This window comes from Trichomycterus rosablanca, chromosome 6, assembly GCF_030014385.1.
Source record: "Trichomycterus rosablanca isolate fTriRos1 chromosome 6, fTriRos1.hap1, whole genome shotgun sequence".
NCBI lineage: Eukaryota > Metazoa > Chordata > Actinopteri > Siluriformes > Trichomycteridae > Trichomycterus > Trichomycterus rosablanca.
The window spans coordinates 7,950,030-7,976,217 of NC_085993.1; the positions used below are offsets into that span (position 1 = coordinate 7,950,030).

Sequence of the window (26,188 nt, forward strand, 5' to 3'; positions counted from 1 at the left end):
TGTATAATAAGCATTATATAAAATATTAAATGTACACTATATGCCCAAATGTGGATGCCTGACCTGAACCTGTCATGCTGGAACAGGAAGGAGCCTTCCCTAAACTGTTTCTGCAAAGTTAAAAGCATTTTATGTATTTCAAATAATGGATTCTTAATACCTATTGGCAGTAGATGTTACTTACATTTCACTCTGTGTTTACATGGTCAATAATAATCTGATAATCTGATTTCAGTAGCAATTTGTCATGATAACAAAAACTACCATTAAGAAAAATACCCTGAATTCCATCGAAGGATTTGTAATTTTTAGTCGAGTATTTACCTACTTGTGTTGCAGTGGCCTCACTATCTACAGATCTACAACCTAACACTGATCACACACACAGGGCAGTCAAGAAAAATAATCACACACCACAGGCTCTCTTCTACAGGATCAGTTCAATTAAAACTAAGCAAAAAACATCCCAGAAATATAATTTGCGTTTGGCATTTACTGTCTTGTTGACAGTGAGTTTATTAAAATTACATGTGTTGTAAAGACTCTCTTTGTAGTCCAGAATCTAATTCCAGTCCTAAAGGTATTAGTATTAAGTAAAAGCCACTGGAGAGTGGGTGATTGTTTATTGCATAATCCTAAACAATTAATGCATAATCATAATTCATTAATCATAAACTTTATTTCTGCAATGAACACACTTAAACACACATGTTCAGTTTCTGCACCCAAAATCCAACTCATGTTAAAGCTTCCCCAAATTATTATTATCAACAAGCACTTTTTTATCCTAAAACCTTACACTCCTTATTTCCTGAATTAAGGAAATTAAGATTATTTAGTAAGAATCACCTCTGTTCAGACTGTGTGAATGCATTCATTATGGTTTGATGAGGCCTTTAATTTGTTTACGTGTGTGTGTGTGTGTGTGTTTTCTAACTTTGTGTAGCAAAGCAGTCGATGTAAGTCAAGATCACAGTTTACAGTCTTTATCTACTAGGACGTGAGAGAAGGGGAATCTGAGCAGACACACGGATTTCTGGTGTGTATCTGTATTTATGAAGTTTCTTTATTAGCAGGTTCATCATAATTAAATATTGTATCAGAACCATTTGTCATATTTGATAATCAGACTGCTGTTGCACAAATTCGTGCTCAAGTTTCTCTGTTTTTAAAGCTGCCGCGTGATTTTATGTGCAACATTTCTTCCTGTAACTGTTTGTGAAATGAATCTTGCATAATTGTGAACACATGCAACACATTGCTGTAGTGTGTGTGTGTGTGTGTGTGTGTGTGTGTGTGTGTTTTGCTAACTTTCTATAATAAGCATTATATAAAATATTTAACTTACACTATATACACTGCCTGGCCAAAAAAAAGGTCACCACCTGGATTTAACTAAGCAAATAGGTAAGACCCTCACATTGGATAATTACTGCATGGGTGATTATGTTTTAGCTGGCAACAAGTTATTTAAACCTAACTGATGCAGTGAGTAGCTTCTCATTTGTTAAACACCCATGTCGAAAGACATCCTGTGGTCGTGGAAAAGATGTTAATCTCTTTCAGAAGGGTCAAATTATTGGCATGCATCAAGCAGAGAAAACATCTAAGGAGAAGCTAAAACTACTAAAATCGGGTTAAGAACTGTCTAACGCATTATTAAAATTGGAAGGATGGTGGGGAAACATCATCTTCGAGGAAGGAATGTGGTGGGAAAAAAAATCTTGAATGATCGTGATTGGCGATCACTTAAACGTTTGGTGAAATCAAATGGTAGAAAAACTCCAGTAGAACTCAGGGAAATGTTTAATAGTGAAAGTAAGAGCATTTCCACACGCACAATGCGAAGGGAACTCAAGGGATTGGGACTAAACTGTGTAGCCTTAAGAAAACCACTTGTCAGTGAGGCTAACCGGCAAAAACGACTTCAGTTTGCTAGGGAGCATAAAGGTTGGACTCTGGAGCAATGGGAGAAGGTCATGTGGTCTGATGAGTCCAGATTTACCCTGTTCCAGAGTAATGGGCGCATCAGGGTAAGAAGAGAGGCGGCTGAAGTGATGCACCCATCATGCCTAGTGCCTACCATACAAGCCTGTGGGGGCAGTACTATGATCTGGGGTTGCTGCAGTTGGTCAGGTCTAGGTTCAGCAACGTTATGTGCCCAAAGAATGAGGTCAGCTGACTACCTGAATATACTGAACCACCAGGTTATTCCATAAAGGATTTTTTTCTTCCCTGATGGCACGGGCATATCCCAAGATGACAATGCCAGGATTCATCGGGCTCAAATTATGAAAGAGTGGTTCAGGGAGCATGAGACTAAATGTTGTAACATTGCAGAAGCTTGTGGAAACGATGCCACAGCGAATGTGTGCCATAATCAAAGCTAAAGGCGGGCCAACGAAATATTAGAGTGTGTGACCTTTTTTTGGCCAGGCAGGGTAGCTACATGTAAATGCCTGACTTGAGCTTATTGGGCACCAGTGCGTCTACATCAGCCATCACTTTTCTGAATAGGCTTTCCACAGGATTTTGGAGTGTATTTGTGGGACTTTTGTCAGTTGTCAAAACTTCATTTATAAGATTAATGGCCCTCATGCTGAGCACAGGAGCGGAGTCATGCAGAAAAAGGAAATTACCTTTTCTAAAGTGCTGCCACAAAGTTAAAAGCATATTATATATTTTTTTTAATTAATTTTGTACACTGGTTAGTATGTGTGTCCACATACTTAGACTGTATAGTGTATCTCTAAACCTTTATGATTGGTTAAGCAAATAAGTTGTATAATGAGCTTCATGCCTTTTATTTATCTGCTGTGTGTTTACATTTAACACTGTATGACCTTAAACAGAATTAATCTGCTTCCACGGAAAAAACAGAAATGATATTATACAATCCAGCATGTTTAGCACTTCTCTCAGATGATTCTGGATGTGTATTAGTATTTGTTTGCTGTGCCCATGGACTTACGGTGTTTTCTTTTCAATAAGATTCTGAGTTATCTTGTTATAAATGAACAAATGCTCATAACAAATATTTTTCCATTGAATTTGTCATTTTTAATTGAGTATTTAAAAGACCTCATTACCTGCTCGTGCTGTGGTGGTTTCAGTATCTACTTATCTACAACCTAATACTGATCACACACACAAGACAGAAGAACAAGAAGAAAATATAATGAAACAGAAGAGTCTCTCTTCTCCTGGACCGGTTTAATTAAAGTGAATTTAAAACCTTTTACATTCCGCGTTAACTTAAAAGAAAAACTGTCAAATCTAGCAGAGACGAATGTGATTTTAAAACAAGTTCATATAAGACTTTTTTTTTTACAAAGTTGGTAGTTAATGACAAAATACATGAGCAAAGATGATGCCTGTACACTTCTCCAGTTTTAATCCTGGAGGCCTGCCATGAACTGAAAGAGTCAAAATTTAGTCATCCTGAACTTTAACCACACATTCCAAATCCTTCGAGAGATTTTATCTTTACTACACATTTACATTTTCAGCATTTAGCAGATGCTTTTATCCAGAGCGACTTACATTACAGTATACAGTCTGAGCAATTGAGGGTTAAGGGCCTTGCTCAAGGGCCCAACAGCAGCAACCTCACAGTGGTGGGGCTTGAACCAGTGACCTTCTGATTACTAGTCCAGTTCCTTAACCACTAAGCTACGGCTTGATAACAAACATCACTTTAGTACATCAAAGTTAGATGTTACCTGTATGTAGGAAATAAAATCCTCTTTGCTCAAAACAATTCTGTGTAGTTCATATTCCAGAGCTGTAGATGCTCAAAAATGCTCAAAAAGATGACATTTGAGCTTATTGCAACATTAGCCAGATTTTCAAGACGGGAACTTTTGTTTCAATGAAATAAAAGTAAAAATACTGCATATGTTGTCTTATAAGGTGAGTAAAGTGGCCAAAACCACCTTACTCAAATACTACTATTAAAAAAATACTTTGCAAATTTTAGATCAGGAACCTGCAGCGGCAATAATTCTGATTATATGAAGGCAGCAAAATCTGCAGTATAAAATCTAAAAAGTGGTTTTTTTTGCATCACCGGAGTTTAATCAGAAGTCTGTACACAGTAAATCCCAACATGGAGATCGGCGCCACCCCACAACTGACCCGAAACCAGACAGAACTTCTCATATCCTCCACCATCAAACACCTGAAACACACACAGATAGAAATCATATGATCATGTAAGAAAGCCCTGATTTCTGTTCATGTTCATTCCAAAACTGTTCAGAGGTCAACATCTAATGTGTTCCTTAAACATTATTTTTATCCTCATATCATTCTGTTAGCCCTGGGGCAATGTGGAGGGAGAGAAACCAATTTCTCACATGCAGGTGCCTTGACCAGCCGGCAGAAGCTGCCACTGCAGTAGCAATGAGTAACTCCTTCAATCTCCCTCGCTCAGACACAGCCAAGTGTCTGAGTGGGAGCCTGAATGGATGATAGCACAGCTAGAATACCAACAACAGCTTGAGAGCTCAACAATGGTGGGGTAGCCCTTTAGACCACTCAGTGAAAAAAAACAGATCTGTGTCACAAATTAAGACTGAAAAGTGAACAGAGCCATGGAGAATTTTATTTATTTATTTATTTGGAATTTTTACGCCATGTTAGAGCCATGGAGAAAAGCATAAAGGTGAAAAAGGGTAAGCACATGCTGTGTCTAAAGCTGTACAGACAAAAGGAAACTGTGAAAGTGGACTTGGTGAAACAGGCTTAAGTAATAAAGGAATAATGAAGTGTTTAAGAGGAACTGAAAGACTGAACAGCAGCTGAAGAAACAGAAGATTATAAGAACTTGGTTCTGTACTGCATCTGAAAAATGAAAATGATATTAATATTGGCCATTTGTACCCATCAGCAGTGTAAAAAAAACAAAAAACAGACATAGGAAGAAACTTTAGACAACTTTCTTTGTGATACTGAGTGACAAAGTGACAATATAAAAACACAATGCTGGTCATACCCAATTAGTCAAGGTTCCACCAACATTTAAATATGCGGTCTGTGAGAAGCCTCCTCAGAAGCACATCTAACTCTGATGCAGGAGGTTCCTAGCTATCCATCAAGAATAAACTGACCTCAACAAAACATAGCAAGAGAAGGACAGAGGAGGGGTAGAACAGAGGAGAGGTAGAACAGAAAAGGGGTAAAAAGAGGAGGGGTAGAACAGAGGAGTGGTTGGACCTGCTGGAGATGAAGGTGTGCAGTTTGACTTTGACAGTGTGTAGTAGTTCAGAGTTGAGGAAGTTCTGACAGAAGCAGGCTGTACACCTGTTACAGGTACACATACTGCGCAGCCGCAGGTGCCTGCAACACACACACACACACTTAAGTGTTACACTTGTACATCAGAAGGGTTAAGGTCCAAACCATTTGAATGACAGTAGAAATTTGAAGAACTATTCCACCACAAAACACTGGGTGCGAGGAAGGAAGACCCTGGACAGGGAGTCAAACAGGGCTTGTTACCCCCCCCCCCCCCCTCCCCCCCTCTATTAAACACAACTTTGGTAGTAAAGCTGATGATGTGTGTTGGTGCTGATGGGTTGGTTGCTATGGTAGTAAGGCTGATGATGATGATGATGATGTGTGTGTGTGTGTGTGTGTGTGTGTGTGTGTTAATACTGACAGGTAGGTTGCTATGGCAGTGAGGCTGATGATGATAATGTGTGTGTGTTCATACTGACCGGTTGGTTGCTATGGCAGTAAGGCTGATGATAGTGTGTGTGTTAATACTGACAGGTAGGTTGCTATGGTAGTAAGGCTGATGATGATGATGTGTGTGTGTGTGTGTTAATACTGACGGGTAGGTTGCTATGGCGATAAGGCTGATAATGCGTTTGTGTGTGTTAATACTGACAGGTAGGTTGCTATGGTAGTAAGGCTGATGATAATGTGTGTGTGTTAATACTGACAGGTAGGTTGCTATGGCAGTAAGGCTGATGATAATATGTGTGTTAATACTGACAGGTAGGTTGCTATGGTAGTAAGGCTGATGATGATGTGTGTGTGTGTGTGTGTTTTAATACTGACCGGTTGGTTGCTATGGCAGTAAGGCTGATGATAGTGTGTGTGTTAATACTGACAGGTAGGTTGCTATGGTAGTAAGGCTGATGATGATGTGTGTGTGTGTGTGTGTGTGTGTGTGTGTGTGTGTGTTAATACTGACAGGTAGATTGCTATGGCAGTAAGGCTGATGATAGTGTGTGTGTTAATACTGACAGGTAGGTTGCTATGGTAGTAAGGCTGATGATGATAGTGTGTATGTGTGTGTTAATACTGACGGGTAGGTTGCTATGGCGATAAGGCTGATAATGCGTTTGTGTGTGTTAATACTGATGGGTAGGTTGCTATTGTAGTAAGGCTGATGATAATGTGTGTGTGTTAATACTGACAGGTAGGTTGCTATTGTAGTAAGGCTGATGATAATGTGTGTGTGTTAATACTGACAGGTAGGTTGCTATTGTAGTAAGGCTGATGATAATGTGTGTGTGTTAATACTGACGGGTAGGTTGCTATGGCAGTAAGGCTGATGATAATGTGTGTGTGTTAATACTGACGGGTAGGTTGCTATGGCAGTAAGGCTGATGATAATGTGTGTGTGTTAATACTGACAGGTAGGTTGCTATGGTAGTAAGGCTGATGATAATGTGTGTGTGTTAATACTGACAGGTAGGTTGCTATTGTAGTAAGGCTGATGATAATGTGTGTGTGTTAATACTGACGGGTAGGTTGCTATTGTAGTAAGGCTGATCATGTATGTGTGTTAATACTGACAGGTATGTTGCTATGGTAGTAAGGCTGATGATAATGTGTGTGTGTTAATACTGACAGGTAGGTTGCTATGGCAGTAAGGCTGATGATAATGTGTGTGTATTAATACTGACAGGTAGGTTGCTATGGTAGTAAGGCTGATGATAATGTGTGTGTGTTAATACTGACGGGTAGGTTGCTATGGCAGTAAGGCTGATGATAATGTGTGTGTGTTAATACTGACAGGTAGGTTGCTATTGTAGTAAGGCTGATGATAATGTGTGTGTGTTAATACTGACGGGTAGGTTGCTATGGCAGTAAGGCTGATGATAATGTGTGTGTGTTAATACTGACAGGTAGGTTGCTATGGTAGTAAGGCTGATGATAATGTGTGTGTGTTAATACTGACAGGTAGGTTGCTATTGTAGTAAGGCTGATGATAATGTGTGTGTGTTAATACTGACGGGTAGGTTGCTATTGTAGTAAGGCTGATCATGTATGTGTGTTAATACTGACAGGTATGTTGCTATGGTAGTAAGGCTGATGATAATGTGTGTGTGTTAATACTGACAGGTAGGTTGCTATGGCAGTAAGGCTGATGATAATGTGTGTGTATTAATACTGACAGGTAGGTTGCTATGGTAGTAAGGCTGATGATAATGTGTGTGTGTTAATACTGACAGGTAGGTTGCTATGGTAGTAAGGCTGATGATAATGTGTGTGTGTTAATACTGACAGGTAGGTTGCTATGGTAGTAAGGCTGATGATAATGTGTGTGTGTTAATACTGACGGGTAGGTTGCTATTGTAGTAAGGCTGATGATAATGTGTATGTGTTAATACTGACAGGTAGGTTGCTATGGCAGTAAGGCTGATGATAATGTGTGTGTGTTAATACTGACGGGTAGGTTGCTATTGTAGTAAGGGTGATCATGTATGTGTGTTAATACTGACAGGTATGTTGCTATGGTAGTAAGGCTGATGATAATGTGTGTGTGTTAATACTGACAGGTAGGTTGCTATGGCAGTAAGGCTGATGATAATGTGTGTGTGTGTTAATACTGACAGGTAGGTTGCTATGGTAGTAAGGCTGATGATAATGTGTGTGTGTTAATACTGACAGGTATGTTGCTATGGCAGTAAGGCTGATGATAATGTGTGTGTGTTTATACTGACGGGTAGGTTGCTATTGTAGTAAGGCTGATGATAATGTGTATGTGTTAATACTGACAGGTAGGTTGCTATGGCAGTAAGGCTGATGATAATGTGTGTGTGTTAATACTGACGGGTAGGTTGCTATTGTAGTAAGGGTGATCATGTATGTGTGTTAATACTGACAGGTATGTTGCTATGGTAGTAAGGCTGATGATAATGTGTGTGTGTTAATACTGACAGGTAGGTTGCTATGGCAGTAAGGCTGATGATAATGTGTGTGTGTGTTAATACTGACAGGTAGGTTGCTATGGTAGTAAGGCTGATGATAATGTGTGTGTGTTAATACTGACAGGTATGTTGCTATGGCAGTAAGGCTGATGATAATGTGTGTGTGTTTATACTGACGGGTAGGTTGCTATTGTAGTAAGGCTGATCATGTATGTGTGTTAATACTGACAGGTATGTTGCTATGGTAGTAAGGCTGATGATAATGTGTGTGTGTTAATACTGACAGGTATGTTGCTATGGCAGTAAGGCTGATGATAATGTGTGTGTGTTAATACTGACAGGTAGGTTGCTATGGTAGTAAGGCTGATGATAATGTGTGTGTGTTAATACTGACAGGTATGTTGCTATGGCAGTAAGGCTGATGATAATGTGTGTGTGTTAATACTGACGGGTATGTTGCTATTGTAGTAAAGCTGATCATGTATGTGTGTTAATACTGACAGGTATGTTGCTATGGTAGTAAGGCTGATGATAATGTGTGTGTGTTAATACTGACAGGTAGGTTGCTATGGCAGTAAGGCTGATGATAATGTGTGTGTGTGTTAATACTGACAGGTAGGTTGCTATGGCAGTAAGGCTGATGATAATGTGTGTGTGTGTTAATACTGACGGGTATGTTGCTATTGTAGTAAAGCTGATCATGTATGTGTGTTAATACTGACAGGTATGTTGCTATGGTAGTAAGGCTGATGATAATGTGTGTGTGTGTTAATACTGACAGGTAGGTTGCTATGGCAGTAAGGCTGATGATAATGTGTGTGTGTTAATACTGACAGGTAGGTTGCTATGGTAGTAAGGCTGATAATAATGTGTGTGTGTTAATACTGACAGGTAGGTTGCTATGGCAGTAAGGCTGATGATAATGTGTGTGTGTTAATACTGACGGGTATGTTGCTATTGTAGTAAAGCTGATCATGTATGTGTGTTAATACTGACAGGTATGTTGCTATGGTAGTAAGGCTGATGATAATGTGTGTGTGTTAATACTGACAGGTAGGTTGCTATGGTAGTAAGGCTGATGATAATGTGTGTGTCCACAAAGTTGAATCAGTTCATCTGGACACAAGGTTGTTGTAGAGATACGTTTCGTCACTCAATCCGAATGACTTCTTCAGTCTGAGCTGGTGGTGAATAACCCAACCTTATATGCAGTTGATTTGCATAACGACTGATCACTGCCCATTGCATAACAATGGAACTGGTGATCAGGTCCATATGAAATTCACAATGACCATTAATTACAATGGCCATGTGTGTCTTTATTGATTATTGAGCATGCATCAACAGATAATGTGTGTGTGTTAATACTGACAGGTAGGTTGCTATGGTAGTAAAGTCGATGATGATGTGTGTGTGTGTGTGTGTGTTGGTACTGACGGGTAGGTTGCTGTAGTAGTAAGGCTGATGATGATGGTGTGTGTGTGTGTGTGTGTGTTGGTACTGACGGGTAGGTTGCTATAGTAGTAAGGCTGATGATGATGGTGTGGGCGTGTGTGTGTGTGTTGGTACTAACGGGTAGGTTGCTGTAGTAGTAAGGCTGATGATGATGATGGTGTGTGTGTGTGTGTGTTGGTACTGACGGGTAGGTTGCTGTAGTAGTAAGGCTGATGATAGTGTGTGTGTGTGTGTGTGTTGGTACTGACGGGTAGGTTGCTGTGGTAGTAAGGCTGATGATGATGGTGTGTGTGTGTGTGTTGGTACTGACGGGTAGGTTGCTGTGGTAGTAAGGCTGATGATGATGATGCTGTGTGTGTGTGTTGGTACTGACGGGTAGGTTGCTGTGGTAGTAAGGCTGATGATGATGGTGTGTGTGTGTGTTGGTACTGACGGGTAGGTTGCTGTGGTAGTAAGGCTGATGATGATGGTGTGTGTGTGTGTGTGTTGGTACTGACGGGTAGGTTGCTGTGGTAGTAAGGCTGATGATGATGGTGTGTGTGTGTGTTGGTACTGACGGGTAGGTTGCTGTAGTAGTAAGGCTGATGATGATGGTGTGTGTGTGTGTGTGTTGGTACTGACGGGTAGGTTGCTGTGGTAGTAAGGCTGATGATGATGGTGTGTGTGTGTGTTGGTACTGACGGGTAGGTTGCTGTAGTAGTAAGGCTGATGATGATGGTGTGTGTGTGTGTTGGTACTGACGGGTAGGTTGCTGTGGTAGTAAGGCTGATGATGATGGTGTGTGTGTGTGTTGGTACTGACGGGTAGGTTGCTGTGGTAGTAAGGCTGATGATGATGGTGTGTGTGTGTGTTGGTACTGACGGGTAGGTTGCTGTGGTAGTAAGGCTGATGATGATGGTGTGTGTGTGTGTGTGTTGGTACTGACGGGTAGGTTGCTGTGGTAGTAAGGCTGATGATGATGGTGTGTGTGTGTGTGTGTTGGTACTGACGGGTAGGTTGCTGTAGTAGTAAGGCTGATGATGATGGTGTGTGTGTGTGTGTGTGTTGGTACTGACGGGTAGGTTGCTGTGGTAGTAAGGCTGATGATGATGGTGTGTGTGTGTGTGTTGGTACTGACGGGTAGGTTGCTGTAGTAGTAAGGCTGATGATGATAGTGTGTGTGTGTGTTGGTACTGACGGGTAGGTTGCTGTAGTAGTAAGGCTGATGATAGTGTGTGTGTGTGTGTGTGTTGGTACTGACGGGTAGGTTGCTGTGGTAGTAAGGCTGATGATGATGGTGTGTGTGTGTGTGTTGGTACTGACGGGTAGGTTGCTGTGGTAGTAAGGCTGATGATGATGGTGTGTGTGTGTGTTGGTACTGACGGGTAGGTTGCTGTAGTAGTAAGGCTGATGATGATGGTGTGTGTGTGTGTTGGTACTGACGGGTAGGTTGCTGTAGTAGTAAGGCTGATGATGATAGTGTGTGTGTGTGTGTGTTGGTACTGACGGGTAGGTTGCTGTAGTAGTAAGGCTGATGATAGTGTGTGTGTGTGTGTGTGTTGGTACTGACGGGTAGGTTGCTGTGGTAGTAAGGCTGATGATGATGGTGTGTGTGTGTGTGTTGGTACTGACGGGTAGGTAGCTGTGGTAGTAAGGCTGATGATGATGGTGTGTGTGTGTGTTGGTACTGACGGGTAGGTTGCTGTAGTAGTAAGGCTGATGATGATGGTGTGTGTGTGTGTTGGTACTGACGGGTAGGTTGCTGTGGTAGTAAGGCTGATGATGATGGTGTGTGTGTGTGTGTTGGTACTGACGGGTAGGTTGCTGTGGTAGTAAGGCTGATGATGATGGTGTGTGTGTGTGTGTTGGTACTGACGGGTAGGTTGCTGTAGTAGTAAGGCTGATGATGATGGTGTGTGTGTGTGTTGGTACTGACGGGTAGGTTGCTGTGGTAGTAAGGCTGATGATGATGGTGTGTGTGTGTGTTGGTACTGACGGGTAGGTTGCTGTGGTAGTAAGGCTGATGATAGTGTGTGTGTGTGTGTGTGTGTTGGTACTGACGGGTAGGTTGCTGTGGTAGTAAGGCTGATGATGATGGTGTGTGTGTGTGTGTGTTGGTACTGACGGGTAGGTTGCTGTAGTAGTAAGGCTGATGATGATGGTGTGTGTGTGTGTGTGTGTTGGTACTGACGGGTAGGTTGCTGTGGTAGTAAGGCTGATGATGGTGTGTGTGTGTGTGTTGGTACTGACGGGTAGGTTGCTGTAGTAGTAAGGCTGATGATGATAGTGTGTGTGTGTGTTGGTACTGACGGGTAGGTTGCTGTAGTAGTAAGGCTGATGATAGTGTGTGTGTGTGTGTGTGTTGGTACTGACGGGTAGGTTGCTGTGGTAGTAAGGCTGATGATGATGGTGTGTGTGTGTGTGTTGGTACTGACGGGTAGGTTGCTGTGGTAGTAAGGCTGATGATGATGGTGTGTGTGTGTGTTGGTACTGACGGGTAGGTTGCTGTAGTAGTAAGGCTGATGATGATGGTGTGTGTGTGTGTTGGTACTGACGGGTAGGTTGCTGTAGTAGTAAGGCTGATGATGATAGTGTGTGTGTGTGTGTGTTGGTACTGACGGGTAGGTTGCTGTAGTAGTAAGGCTGATGATAGTGTGTGTGTGTGTGTGTGTTGGTACTGACGGGTAGGTTGCTGTGGTAGTAAGGCTGATGATGATGGTGTGTGTGTGTGTGTTGGTACTGACGGGTAGGTTGCTGTGGTAGTAAGGCTGATGATGATGGTGTGTGTGTGTGTTGGTACTGACGGGTAGGTTGCTGTAGTAGTAAGGCTGATGATGATGGTGTGTGTGTGTGTTGGTACTGACGAGTAGGTTGCTGTGGTAGTAAGGCTGATGATGATGGTGTGTGTGTGTGTTGGTACTGACGGGTAGGTTGCTGTGGTAGTAAGGCTGATGATGATGGTGTGTGTGTGTGTTGGTACTGACGGGTAGGTTGCTGTGGTAGTAAGGCTGATGATAGTGTGTGTGTGTGTGTGTGTGTGTTGGTACTGACGGGTAGGTTGCTATGGTAGCGAGGTTGATGAAGATGTCTCGGCCGGGTGCTCCTGCAGTATTAGAGCTGTAGGGTTGAGGTGGGGGGGATGGTGTAGGTTCTGCAGAAGTCATGTGGTGTGATGCTGTACTGCTGTCTCTCCTCCTGCAAGTCCGATTTCATGGCCACCAAAAGTACCGGCACCCTACTGTCCAAAAAACACTGCTGCAGATACGACAGAGACAGAAATAATTACAGACCAGCGGTAATAATCTGCCTTCACCTGTCTGTCTGTCTGTCTTTCTGTCTGTCTGAACTTCTGTCATATCTAGTCAGCATGAACATTTTCAGCTGTTTGTGCTACAGTAGCTTTTTTGTAAGACTGGATCAGAAGGGTTAGCCTTCAATCCCAACATGCATCAGTGAGCCTTGGGTGCTCATGACCCCTGTCACCGGTTCACCGGTTGTCTTTCTTTGGACCACTTTTGATAGGTACTATCCACTGCATGCCAGTAACACCACACCCCTGCTATTTTGGGGATGCACTGACCCAGTTGTCTAACCATTGCAATTTGGCGCTCAGATCCTTATGCTTGTCCATTGGTCCTGCTTCCAACTTCAAGAACTGACTGTTCACCTGCTGCCTAATATATCTCACCCCTCGACAGATGCCAGTGTGGTTTTAATGTTGTTCATTTATACTTTATATTTATACTCTGCATAAGTTGTCATGTGAAATTCACCCACCTCAAACGCTTGAGTGCAGTACTCGAATGAGTGGGGATCGCTGACATCATAGATCAGACACACGATATCACATGAGAGATCAGACTCAGACAGGAAATCTAAATCAGAGCAGATCTCATGCAGCTGCAGGGAAAAAAACAACGAAGATTTGATGCTTCAGTGTGTGAATATACAGTACATTTCTGCATTTATTTACATGTTCTACCACCTCTTTATCCTGGTCAGGGTCACGGTGGGTCTGGTTTCACTGGAATTACTGGGCATAATGAAGTAACACATGCCAGACAGGATGCCAATCCATCGTGGGACCAGGATAAAGCAGTGGTTTAACATGAAAATGAAATAAAAATAATTACAATGGTGTAAAAAAGTAATGGCACCCTTGCTGATTTTAGCCATTAAACAAAATGATATAACAAAGTGAACTTTATTACACACACAGAACTTTTTGTTGCTGCAACTCCCTCCTGGCAGGTGTTCCTATGTCCACTATCATAGGAGCAGCTCATTCAAACTGCAGCTGCCCGTCTGGTTTTTAACCATCCTAAACACTGCCACATCACCCCACTGCTGCGTTCTCTTCACTGGCTTCCTGTAGCTGCACGCATTCAGTTTAAAACACTGATGCTCGCCTACAAAGCCAAAAATGGACCTTCGGGTCTAATCAAACCCTGCTCTGTACCACGCAACGTCCAAGCCACTAGTCTCGCTCGACTTGATCCTCCACCCAGGACTCGATGAAGACGAGCATCAAGGCTCTTCTCTGTACTGGCACCCAAGTGGTGGAAAGAACTTCCTCCGTCTGTCAGAACATCTGAGTGTCTTGCTGTCTTTAAAAAAATGCTTAAAAACCTTCATCACCTCTTTACAAACACTTAAGCTGTCATGTACTTACTTACTAACACTCATTCATTTCTTGCAAAAAAAAAAAAACTTTGATTCTAACAGGTTTCGGCAGATTTGTGTTCTTGGACTGTTGATTACTTTAACTAGAGTAAGGTAATGTTTACTATGGAAGCACTTCTGTAAGTTGTTCTGGATAAGAGCGTCTGCTAAATGCCGTAAATGTAAATGTAAATGTTTCATTTATCTGAGGAAGAAAATGTATCATTCATGTCACCTGAAAATTTTTGTTTTGTATTTTTCCCACTTTTTTGTATCTTTCTCATTTCCCCCCAATCATAGCCAATTAACTTATTGCAATTCTCCTGCCACTTTTACCACCCCAATGCTTGATATGGTAACAGGTAAACAATAGTAAATAATAATATAGCAGAATCTTACCAGTAGGTATTTTTCCTGGCCGAAGACGTGCACTGTATTAATTGCATAGTACGATTTGTGTTCTTCTGTCATCGCCTGCTGATGCTGCAACAGAAACCCAAATGCTCACACAAATGTAACGCTGGCAAAAAGATTTTTTAATCCATTTTTTCCCCAATTTTAGCGCGTCCAATTTATACCCGATTGCGTTATGCTTCCTCTCCACTGGAGCTGACCCCCACCCTAATTGAGGTGAGCGAGACTGTCACATACCCCCTCCGACACGTGTGCAGTAGCCGACTGCATCTTTTCACCTGCACGAGGAGAGTTCATATGCGATCAGCTTTGTGCACGGAGAGCCACACCCTGATCAGCATTATTTCCTGACTCTGTGCAGACGCCATCAACCAGCTAGCAGAGGTCGCAATTCGCTCAGTTATGAGAAGTCCCTATCTGGCTCCAACCCTGTATGAACAACAGCCAATCGTTGTTCATGCAGCCGCCCAGCCCAGCCAGATGGAAGAGCTGACTTCTGGTGGTATTTTCATTAAACACCATTGATTCAGCATAACTATTTGGGTAAAAATAAATAAATCATAAATTATTTACAAAAGAACTTTGTTGCTCCTAAATGCTGAAACACAGCAACATGTCCTGAAAACCTGGGTTTGAATCTGGTCTCCACATTTACATGTTATTCACTTGTTCACATGGTTTTCCAGAAGGTGGAATGGTTGCTTTATTGGGCACGTGTGTGACGTCCTGTGATGGAACACATCTAGTGTTCAGGATAAAGCATTGTTTTAGAGAGGTAGGGTCCTGGGTTCAGTCTTCGCCTTTAGTTTGTAAAGAGTTTGGCATGTTTCCCCCATGTCTGGGTGGGTTTCCTTTCACCTCTTAAACCATCTGTATGTTGATTGACTGCCCATGATTAATAGCAGATGAATTAATAAATAATTGCATGTGTATCTCTGTGTGTGTGTACATACAGTGAGGTTGCGTCCAAGAAAGGCCTGTAGGAAACTGGTCTTGCCACTGCCGTAGCTGCCAAACACGTTGCAAAGAAACACACATCTCTGAGTCTGTTTCTGCTGCAGGTCCACATCCTTACTACGTGTTACTGACAACACACACACACACACACCAACACACACACAAGAATACACATCTTGAGATTACACCCAGAATTTGTACTAGTGAGTTAGGGTAAGGAATCCCAGTGAAATCCTCACAGTGACACTTCATATCTGTGGATCCCAGTTCCACATCAGTGTCACAGGTGTGACGTTTATCTAATGAAAATTTCACACCGTGCATCTGATGAAGCACCTCAGACGTTCAGCAACATCTGCACACCTCCAAATCACACACACACACACACACACACACACACACACACACACACACACACACACACACTCTCTCTCTCTCTCTCTCATCTTAACTCAACTCAACTCAAAGGAGGCTTTATTGGCATGACAAATAAGGACATTTGTTTTGCCAAAGCTCAGTTACAGAGAAAAGAAAAATAAAACAATAAAAAAATAACAAATATATACAAAATAGTTAGAGAATAGAGATGCACAAAATAGAATACAATAAAATAATAATAAAAACAGTGAAAACAGTAACAATAACAATGATAACATTAACAGTAATGAGGTAGTAATAAGAATGAAAATGAGTTGTGTGCGTGCGTGCGTGTGTGTGTCAGACATGGTCACTCCCTGTCTCTCACCTGGTGGCAGGTGTGTATGAAGAGTGCTGCTAGTGTGCAGCTCTCTCTGTATCACACACACACTGAGGTGTTTAAAATACACTTAAACACATTCATATATTCACTTATCCACAGCTGGATGACGCATTAAGAGCGCCACCAAGTGGCCATGTTCAACACATCAAGATTTATTTATTCTGTCCAAATCAGCTGATATTTTTAAAAACAGGATCATTTTCCCTTCCCTTTAAAAAACATTTGCTAATTTACTAAAATCTCCCCATCCACTCAAAACAGTTGACATAAGCATGTCGGACCAATAGAAGGAGATGATACATCATCAAATTTGATGTAAAATAGAAAAGATTCGAATGCTTGCAATATGTGCCAGCCAGCAGAGGTCACACTTTTGCAGTGGCAATGAAACCCCCATCCATCAGCCTTCTTCAGGCACAGGCCAGTTACACCTGTTAGACTCCTGGCCTAACATGAATACACCCAGATGAGAGGGGCATTTGAGTGGTAACACATGATAACTAACCTGTGATGGCCGCGGCTTGTGACTCTTGCTCAGCTACAATGGAGTAACCAAGGTAACCGAGGTACTCCAGGCACCGCTGGACATCCAGGTAAGTTGTTAACCTGCAAAGGAAATACAGTTTTGATTTTTTATCATCACTAGTTCCCATGACTATGCACAGAACCCAGACTCTCCTATTCCATTAATCTCCTTATTATTTAGTCCTTATTATTCTAAATAACTTGAACTGAATCACAATCAGGCATGTCATCTGTGGCCAAGAATTATTTTCTTGCTGTAGTAAATAAACTATATGGTCAAAAGTATTTGGACACTTGACAATGAGCGTGTGGACAGTCCATTTAAAAACCAAATGGTATTAAAATAGAGTGACCTCTGTGTGATCTTTTCAGCTTGAACAGCAGCTACTCTTCTGAGAAGGCTTTCCACAAGACTATGAAGTATGAAGGGAATTTCTGCATTTGCATTTCTCCATTTGCATAGCTGGGCAATAACGTTGGTGGAGAAAGTCTCAATTGATGTTCCAGTTAATTCCAAAGCTGTTCAGTTTTAGCAATTATTGTAGCAGAAACTTGAATTTAATACTTAAAAAGAGTGTCCCAATACTTTTGACCATATAGTATAGTTGTATGTAATATACAGTATAATGTGCTATCATCTTCTTGCATCAACTCTTCTGTTAGTCATTGTCACAATAAATTTAAAAGTAAAAGACTCACGTCCACTGAGAGATGAAGCCCTGATTTGTGATCCACCCGTGTTCGTTCGTACACACCGTGTTATTCACGTCCGGCCCCCACGGCATGTAGGGAAAAACCTCAAACACATCCTTCAGCTCGATCGGACACAAAGCACCGTCTCTGTCCTGAAATAATCAATCAGTCATAATGTGTACTTCTGTGAAAGAGTGCTCGATCTCGACTCGATCACCTCAAAAGAGTGAGAGTGCACACTATTCAAATAGCAGAAGGGTCGTTACCTTGTCATGTTTATCAAAGATACTCTGCAGGAACAAGGAGGCGTTCTGATTCAGCTCTGTGCTGCAGTCTGGAGGAGTTTTTAATCTGCAGAAACACCACATGCAGGAAACAATATTAATTATGTAAACTAGGTAATTTAGAGTAGATTTAGAAGAACAAATCTTTAGGGGTAGAGCCTCAAAAAGACAGATAAATCAGCTAAAAGAAGACAAAAGAAATAGGCCATAGGGAGACCTGGGAGGGATAACATGTAAATCAGGTGGAAGAAATGATAGTAAACCATAACATGTGGTTTAGGTGGGGCTGACATAAGAAGAAGGTGATGTGGGCAGGGCTAACACATGTAACATGTAATGGCCTGGCTTACCAGAGGAGTAGGTGATGTGGGCAGGGCCAACAGGTAGAAGTGGACAAGGCTAACAGGTAGAACAAGTTATGTGGACAGGGCTAACAGGTGGAACCAGTTATGTGGACAGGGCTAACAAGTGGAACCAGTGATGTGGACAGGGCTAACAGGTGGGTAAAACCAGTGATGTGGACAGGGCTAACAGGTGGGTGGAACCAGTGATGTGGACAGGGCTAACAAGTGGAACCAGTGATGTGGACAGGGCTAACAGGTGGGTGGAACCAGTGATGTGGACAGGGATAACAGGTGGGTGGAACCAGTGATGTGGACAGGGATAACAGGTGGGTGGAACCAGTGATGTGGACAGGGATAACAGGTGGGTGGAACCAGTGATGTGGATAGGGCTAATAAGAAAAATGTAAAGTGGACAGGGCTAACAGGAGAAACATGGTGTTGGTGGGACTGACATGAAGAAGAGGTGATGTGGGCAGGGCTAAGAGAAGAAACATGCAATGTGGGTGGGGCTAATAGGAGAAACAAGTTTTGTGGTGTGGCTAACAGGAGAGGCAGTAGGTAAGGGCAGGTAGGAGGGGGTAGTGTTAACAGCAGATGAAAATTCTCACAGAGGGAAAAGGAAGTCCTGATGAAGCTCCAGGTCATCATCGTAGCCGAAACAACGCAGAACCGTCCACGTGGTCTCATGACGTCCCCTCTGAATGAAGAGCATCTGCAGAAAGATGAAGCCTGAAACAAATAATAAACATCAAAAATAAAACTGCAGTTCATAATACATGGCAAAAGTTTACATACACCTGTAAGGGACTTTTACGCAATAGCAGTTCTGGGATGTCTATTTCTGCAACTGTTCTTGTTCTGTGACTAAATGGTTAAGAAACTTTTAACACATTTAAGTTCCTTTAGAAGAAGCACTTGAGTGCATTGCATCATAAATTGTTCCTCTACATCCTTTCAAAATGTTTCCACATTCACTTTTTGGTGGTTTAATTTATTGTACTTCCTTATAAACAAGTCTTTTTTTTTTGTCTCACATTCATTCATCCTCAATAAGCTATTATATTTTGTCAGTGTGGCAGATATAAGAAATGTTCCACAAACCCTGGGTGTAATATGGGCAAACATCCTGGACAGGCCAACACAGGGTATTAAACATTCAGTCATTTTCTCACACTCGCTTATTCACTCACTCATGTACATACTCACACTTAAGGGCTTCGTCAGGGAACCAGTCAACCTTCTGCATGTTTCTGGAAGGTGGAAGAAAACTGGAGTATCTCTGTTTATTTTGGGTTTACTTGAAATCCCTTAGCTGTTTTCACTTTATTCAGCACTTTTTTTGAGATCAGCAAGCTTCTGGTACAAATCTGGTTAGATATTTGGCCATTTGACTTCAGAATTTAACCAGCGTAGTTGGCTTTTGGTTGAAAGCCTCATAGTTACAGAGTTGGATATAGTTTATTTACAATGTATAATTGAGGGAGGCGCGGTGGCTCGGTGGGTAGCACTGTCGCCTCACAGCAAAAAGGTCCTGGGTTCGATCACCAGGCGGGGATCCTCTCTGTGAGGACTTTGCTTGTTCTCCCAGTGTCTGTGTGGGTTTCCTCCAGGGTGTCCGGTTTCCTCCCACAGTCCAAAAACATGCAGCCAGAGTAAATGGAGACACTGAATTGGCCTAAAGGTGAATGGGTGTGTGTATGTGTGTGTGTGTATGCGTGTCTGCCCTGCGATGGACTGGCGTCCAGGGTGTTACTGTGTGCCTTGCGCCCATTATAAAAGCTGGGATAGGCTCCAGCACCCCCCTCCACCCCCCCTACCCTAATTAGATAAGCGGTTAAGAAAGTGAGTGAGTGTGAGTGTATAATTGTAGGTGGCCATAATACAAATGGGTTTTGTCAGCAAGCTCATGTGGGGACTTTAAGCAGACAAACTTAACTAATAAATATAAACAAGAATGAGGAGGCTCTTACCCTACCATCATTTCATTTGGAGCTTCTGTCACAACCATGAAAATATTTTTGAAGTGAAAAGCACCTTGACTAACCATAAATGTGCAATAGCATTTTGCCTGACCGCATGGCGACTCGCTGCCTAGCCCTGCTGGTTGGTGTATTAATCAGGTCTGTTTAGGCTTGGTTATAATGAATCAAAAGGCATCTCATGTGTGATAGTTTCCTTATTATCAAATATTATAATCATGTATCTATCACTGGTCAATATGAACCTCTTTACATTAATGTAGTAAGAGAAATAGGATGATTCTTTATTGTAGGTGGGTTCACTGGACAAAGAATGTTGAGAACTTCTGGCATTTTACACCTCTGGTGCAAACATGATGTTGGTGTGTTTCTGTCTCTCACCCTGTAGAGTCAGGCCGTTCTTATGCACTCCATCAGCAGTGTTCTTCCTCACCACATTCTTCACGTCTTCCAGAGCTTGAGGGGCGAGCGGCGTGCTGAAACACACTCTCTAAACAAAAAATATCACACATCAGGTTATTAGATCATTAATATATTTAGATGAAATACTAGACCTAATCTTGGTATCTTTCAGACCTGGAAGAAGTTCAGCTCATTGTCGTTGAGGATTCCATCATTATCCAAATCAGAAATCTTGAAGATGCGAGTGAGAGCCCGAACACATCCTGGTTTCATCTAGAGAAAGTAAAACATACATGTTCATCATGTGTAACACAATAATGATCAAATATTCTCCAGTTCAGAGGAAAACTGCTCAGGTAAACAGCATCAAAGTACACATAATGAACAGTAATAAAAATGGACTGTTTAATATTCTTTATTCATCATCACTATCCCTTATTTCCTGCTATCCCTGACCACCTGCTTGGACAATTGTTCTATTAAAAACCGAAGGCCATAATTTTACTTTTCTGGCTACAATCCGAGAGTCCAATCCAGAAGACTTTTGAAGTTTACAGTTTGAAGTTTGTATGATGCAATTAAATTAATTTCAATTCAGTTCAGTGAGCAACTGTGAGATCAGCCACTGATATTAATGAGAGAACCTGGCTTGCCACTGACATTCCAATTAACCCCAAAAGCATTTAACAGGGGTGAGGTCATGCTGGAACAGCTATAAGCAATTGTTAGCAACTGGTGTGTCAAAAACACTGGAATTCAATAAGGAGGGGTGTCCACATACTGTATTTCTAAAACAACTTCATATGGCTGAGAAACCAGCATTTAAAAAACACAGCAGAGATCTGGCTCGTTCACACACTCCTGCTATACACAATACAGACATGCACATACAAGCCTGTCACACCATGCCAATATTTATTGCTAACAGATAAAAACATGGCTGATACCTTTACTAAAAGTTTAGCATTATATTATAGTATAATTGCACCGGATCTCCTGTTGTAGTTTACATTGTAACCAACAGAACTAAACATGGCACCTTTAATAAAGAAGTATGAAAACAATTTATTATACTTCTAATGTCTTTGGAGAAAAAAAATGAAAATAATTCACTCCACCTCTCTGCTTTCGGGGCAATAGAGCGGTCCTGATGGGTGGAGCACAGCTTTCTGAGCATAATAAAACAGTTCTGAGATGTTCTTCAGATTCTTTGCCGAGCACTGAAAAACACATGAACATAAAAATGCTAAATGAACTAAAAATGAAAAATTATAAGACAAAGGAACTTTTTAAATGTACAAAGTTGAGCAGCTTTTTAATGAAGGTACACTATATAGCCAAAAGTATTTGGACACCTGACCATGAGCTTGTTGGACATCCCATTTTAAAAACAAATGTTTTTAAAATAGAATGACCTCTTTTCAGCTATAGCAAAAGCCACTCATCTGAGGAGGCTTCTCACAAGACTTTGTACCCATTCAGTCAAAACAGCATTTGTATGGCTGGGCACTGATGTTGGTTAAGAAAGCCTGGTGCTCCTAAAACTGAAGTTCCAGTTTATTCCAAAGCTATTCAGTGGGGCGGAGGTCAGGGCTCCATGCAGGACACTGGAGTTTCTTTAAACCAAACTTTTCTTCATTTCTTTATAGATTTTGCATTGTGCACATGGGCACAGTCATGCTGGAACAGGAACTTTCCTAAACTGTTGCTGCAAAATTGGAAGCATATTCTTGATCTAACTGATTTATTACACTTGTTATCAATTGTTGTGTATAAATTGATTTAGATATGTTTTAACCAGGATTTCATAATCAGTAGTCAGAAGTTCATGACAGAACTTAATATTGTAAAAAAGATTCAGGAAATTTCACTTTGTGTAGGCCAAGCCTGGAAACTACTGTTAAATGTCTTCGGGCCTGCATGAGAAACCCATCATGCTGCTGAGATAAATATAACCACTTTGTGCTAAACTTCAAGAGAGAAATGTCAATCAGTTCACAAAGTACATTAGTATTTTGATTATTTGTCTTATGTAAAGCGTCTTTGAGTATCTTGAAAAGCGCTATATAAATAAAATGTATTATTATTATTATTATTAGTAAGTGCAAGGTTAAAAAAGGTTGTACCTCAACACAAGTCTCGATCTCAGTGTACTTGTTCATGATGGGCAGTACAGTCTCCATACTGCTGTGCTCAACCAAATCAGACTTGTTCCCCACCAAGATCAGAGGAACCCTTACACATAAAACACACAAACAGCAATAAAAAAAAAAAAAACACACATCTGACCCAGTGGAATGGAACAAACTACAAAAACATACAACCCACAACCACCCCCAACGCTCACATATACACACACACACTAGTATTAAATAATGATATACAGTGATGTGCATTAGTGGTTTATATAGTGTATAGTGCACATGTTCGTCTGCCTTCCAAATTAAGAATCATCAGTCAGAACGTGGACGTCTCTGATGACATAATAAAACCCCACACAGGCACCATCCATTTCTCTCTCCTTTCCTCTCCCTCCCTCAGCTGTAGCCTACTAAATATTTCCTGTCTGCACTTGGGTCGTCAGCTATTTAACACCCACATTTTCAACTGTTTGTAAAGAGTTCTGGCAGCTTTTTGTGGTAACTTTTGAAAGTAGTTCTTTATGTATTAACATGTTTTAATTACAACTATGCAATAACAAAGGGAATAGAAAAGGGGGGCAATTACTTTTTCACCAGTGAACTTTTTACAGCTGCCCAAGTCCAAGAAAAAAATAAAAAATAAATAAAGATTGTGAAATGAGTGATGTTAATCTATCTGTCCATCATACACTGACCTGCTGTCTTTATCCATCCTCTCATTAATCAGGGGGATCCAGTGGCTGGTCACCTGAAGAATCGAACCAGGATCATTTTAAGCTAGTGCTAAAACATTCATATTAATTCAGTGTTTATCAATTATACAACAAAATAATCAGGTTTAAACAGGTTTTGCTTGGTGTTGCAATTTTGTCCTTTCTAATTTTCCACTCTGTCACTTAAACCACCCACACGATGGAGAGCTGAGGAGAGCCACAATCTGGCACCTGCCCTCTCCAACAGCCAGTGGTGGATTTTTACAAGAAACCATACCGCAAACACTTGACTTGATTTTTAACAAAATACACATAACAGTAATACATTAACAACTAAAACATGAGAATTTTTCTGACTCACCTTCTCAATCGATTTACTATTATTGACCGAGTATACTATGCAAATGACATTAGCCTGTAAACAGACAAACAGACAGATAATAACATCAGTCTCTGACCAAACCACCATATTACTGCTGTATTTCATCTAATTTGTACCTTTGATATCTCCTGATAAAGCTGCTCATCCGTCTGTTCAGCTTCTGTCCACATATAAACATCCAACATCAGTTACTAATCAATAGGGACCAAAAAATCTGATCATCTTCCACTATAATGGTATGGCCAAAAGAATGTAGACACCTTACTTGTTTAACTTCTGATTGCAAAACCATGAAGTTGTCCCTCTATATTAAGCTATAACAGCCTTCATTCCTCTAAAATAGAATTTGTGCCAAGGTCGGGCACTGATCTTGGACAAGAATGCCTGGCTTGCGATTGACCAAAGGTGTTCAGTGGGGTTGAAGTCTCTGTGCAAGCCACTGGAGTTAATTGACACCATTTCTTAATTTGTGCACAAGGGCACTGTCATGTTGGAACAGGAAGAAGCCTTCCACAAACTGCTGCCACAAAGTTAAGCATATAGTTGGTTCTACACCTGTTTGTAATGAGGATGCTTAAAACACTTCAACTCAATAATTAGAAGGGATGTCCATATACTTTTTACCATATCATGCATTTGAGCTGCATCCATCCATCCATTTATCCTTGAATTCGGTGGGTCTGGTTTCCTCAGTATCACTGGGTGCAATGAAGCAACACACCAATCATATCTGTATGTAGATGTCAATCTGGCCTATAGCAGACCTAGGTTTCGACCCTGAACCCCAGTAGCTATGTTTGTTCTTATTCAGACATGCATGGGGGACATTTTCAGGGGGCCCAAAACTGACATGTGGTATTTATGTGAGCACCTGAATAATCAACGATGTGTGTAGGGACTCCCTCAGGGGTGACGTCAGCAGGAATGGTGATATCCTCCACTTTGTAAGGAACCTACAGAGATGAATGTAAACACATCAGCTACCACAGTACCACTGTGGGTAAACAAATAAATAATAAAATATTAATAGTTCTTACCACTTCAGGAAACTCCTCGCTGACCAGAGACATGATGAGGGAGGTCTTGCCCACACTGGCTGTTCTTACATAAACACAATAATAAAACAAGCATTGTTAGATGTTGTATTGACAAAAAATCTAAACCTTGTTTTTCAGACTTAAAGTATTTCAATATTCTATCAATGAGAGTCCACTCCAAAAATATTGGTTGACAGTTTGAAAATGTTTTTCTCGGTAGTCATGTTGCTATGATGTTTAGCTCCTGGTTTACAAGCTAGATTATTATAAGTTATGCTGTAAATCCTGAACGTGTACCTGTTCACAAAGCAAGGTCCATAAAGAAAAGGTTAATCTCAGCCCCACTTAAAGATTTGAAATAAAGTAGAACATCAACTGAGGCTTTCTTAACCAACATCAGTGCCCAGCCATACACATCCTTATGTGACTGAATGGGCACAAATTTCCACAGACATACTTCAAAGTCATAAAGATATGGAACCATAAGATAGGGATTTATCAGGATTTTTTTTTATTTGTGAGCATGACATTCTGTCTATAACATGACTAGCAGAGCAGATGTAAACAATGTTTTTGCAGATGTCTTTCTTATAAAAACAAATAGTCTTAATGACGCTTCTGACAATTCACATTGTTTCAAAAACTTTGTCTCAGACTTCATGCATCTTATTATTCCACTTTTTATTTGCAATAGTAAAAACAAATACAAAGATGATCGAGCATAACTTGACAAATATTTACCTTATTATATAAAACCGCCATGCAAATCCTAAAGAAAGACAAGATCAGCCTGTCCTGTCCTGCTCGTTTAATTCTCATTAGGGTGCTTTTATGGGCTAAATTAATGAAGTTGTAGCAAAAAAAAAGCCTTTAAACATTAAGCATTACACACTTCTTACTGTAACTGCAGGAATGCATGCACACACACACAGCAGTAAGCAATGAAATGCAAAGCAGCCTGCATAGCAGCTGAGATCAGTACTGTACTGTACAGTATTACTGTCTGTCTGTGGTATTAAATCCTGATTCTTATTATTACTATTATTATTATTCCTATTATTATTATTATTATTATATAATCTCAGCAATATAAGAACGTGCACTAGATGTGAGTAAGAAGAAATAAGTGATAATAATAAATACAACTGTTATCCAAATAGATGGAGCCTATTTTGGTGCTACATGTTGTAAAACGACAAAAAATATGTATACACACACAACACACACACTCACACACAGTCATACACACTACTTACGCTCGCCGACCAGTAAAATCCGCACATCCTTCTTCAT

At 41.0% G+C, this 26,188-nt stretch overlaps 1 protein-coding gene across 1 annotated transcript; it reads right to left on the minus strand.

Moving 5' to 3' along the window:
* Positions 1 to 4,012: 4,012 nt before the first annotated feature.
* On the minus strand, positions 4,013 to 26,188 carry rhot1b (ras homolog family member T1). Its single transcript, XM_062996570.1, is given in 21 exon segments — positions 4,013 to 4,180; positions 5,218 to 5,340; positions 12,654 to 12,739; positions 12,741 to 12,857; positions 13,380 to 13,502; positions 14,664 to 14,747; positions 15,632 to 15,762; positions 16,901 to 17,001; positions 17,620 to 17,765; positions 17,880 to 17,964; positions 18,850 to 18,970; positions 20,602 to 20,710; positions 20,797 to 20,895; positions 21,741 to 21,842; positions 22,749 to 22,857; positions 23,459 to 23,511; positions 23,838 to 23,891; positions 23,975 to 24,018; positions 24,730 to 24,811; positions 24,896 to 24,954; positions 26,152 to 26,188. Coding segments are annotated over 21 exon segments (1,980 nt in total). The 3' UTR covers positions 4,013 to 4,065.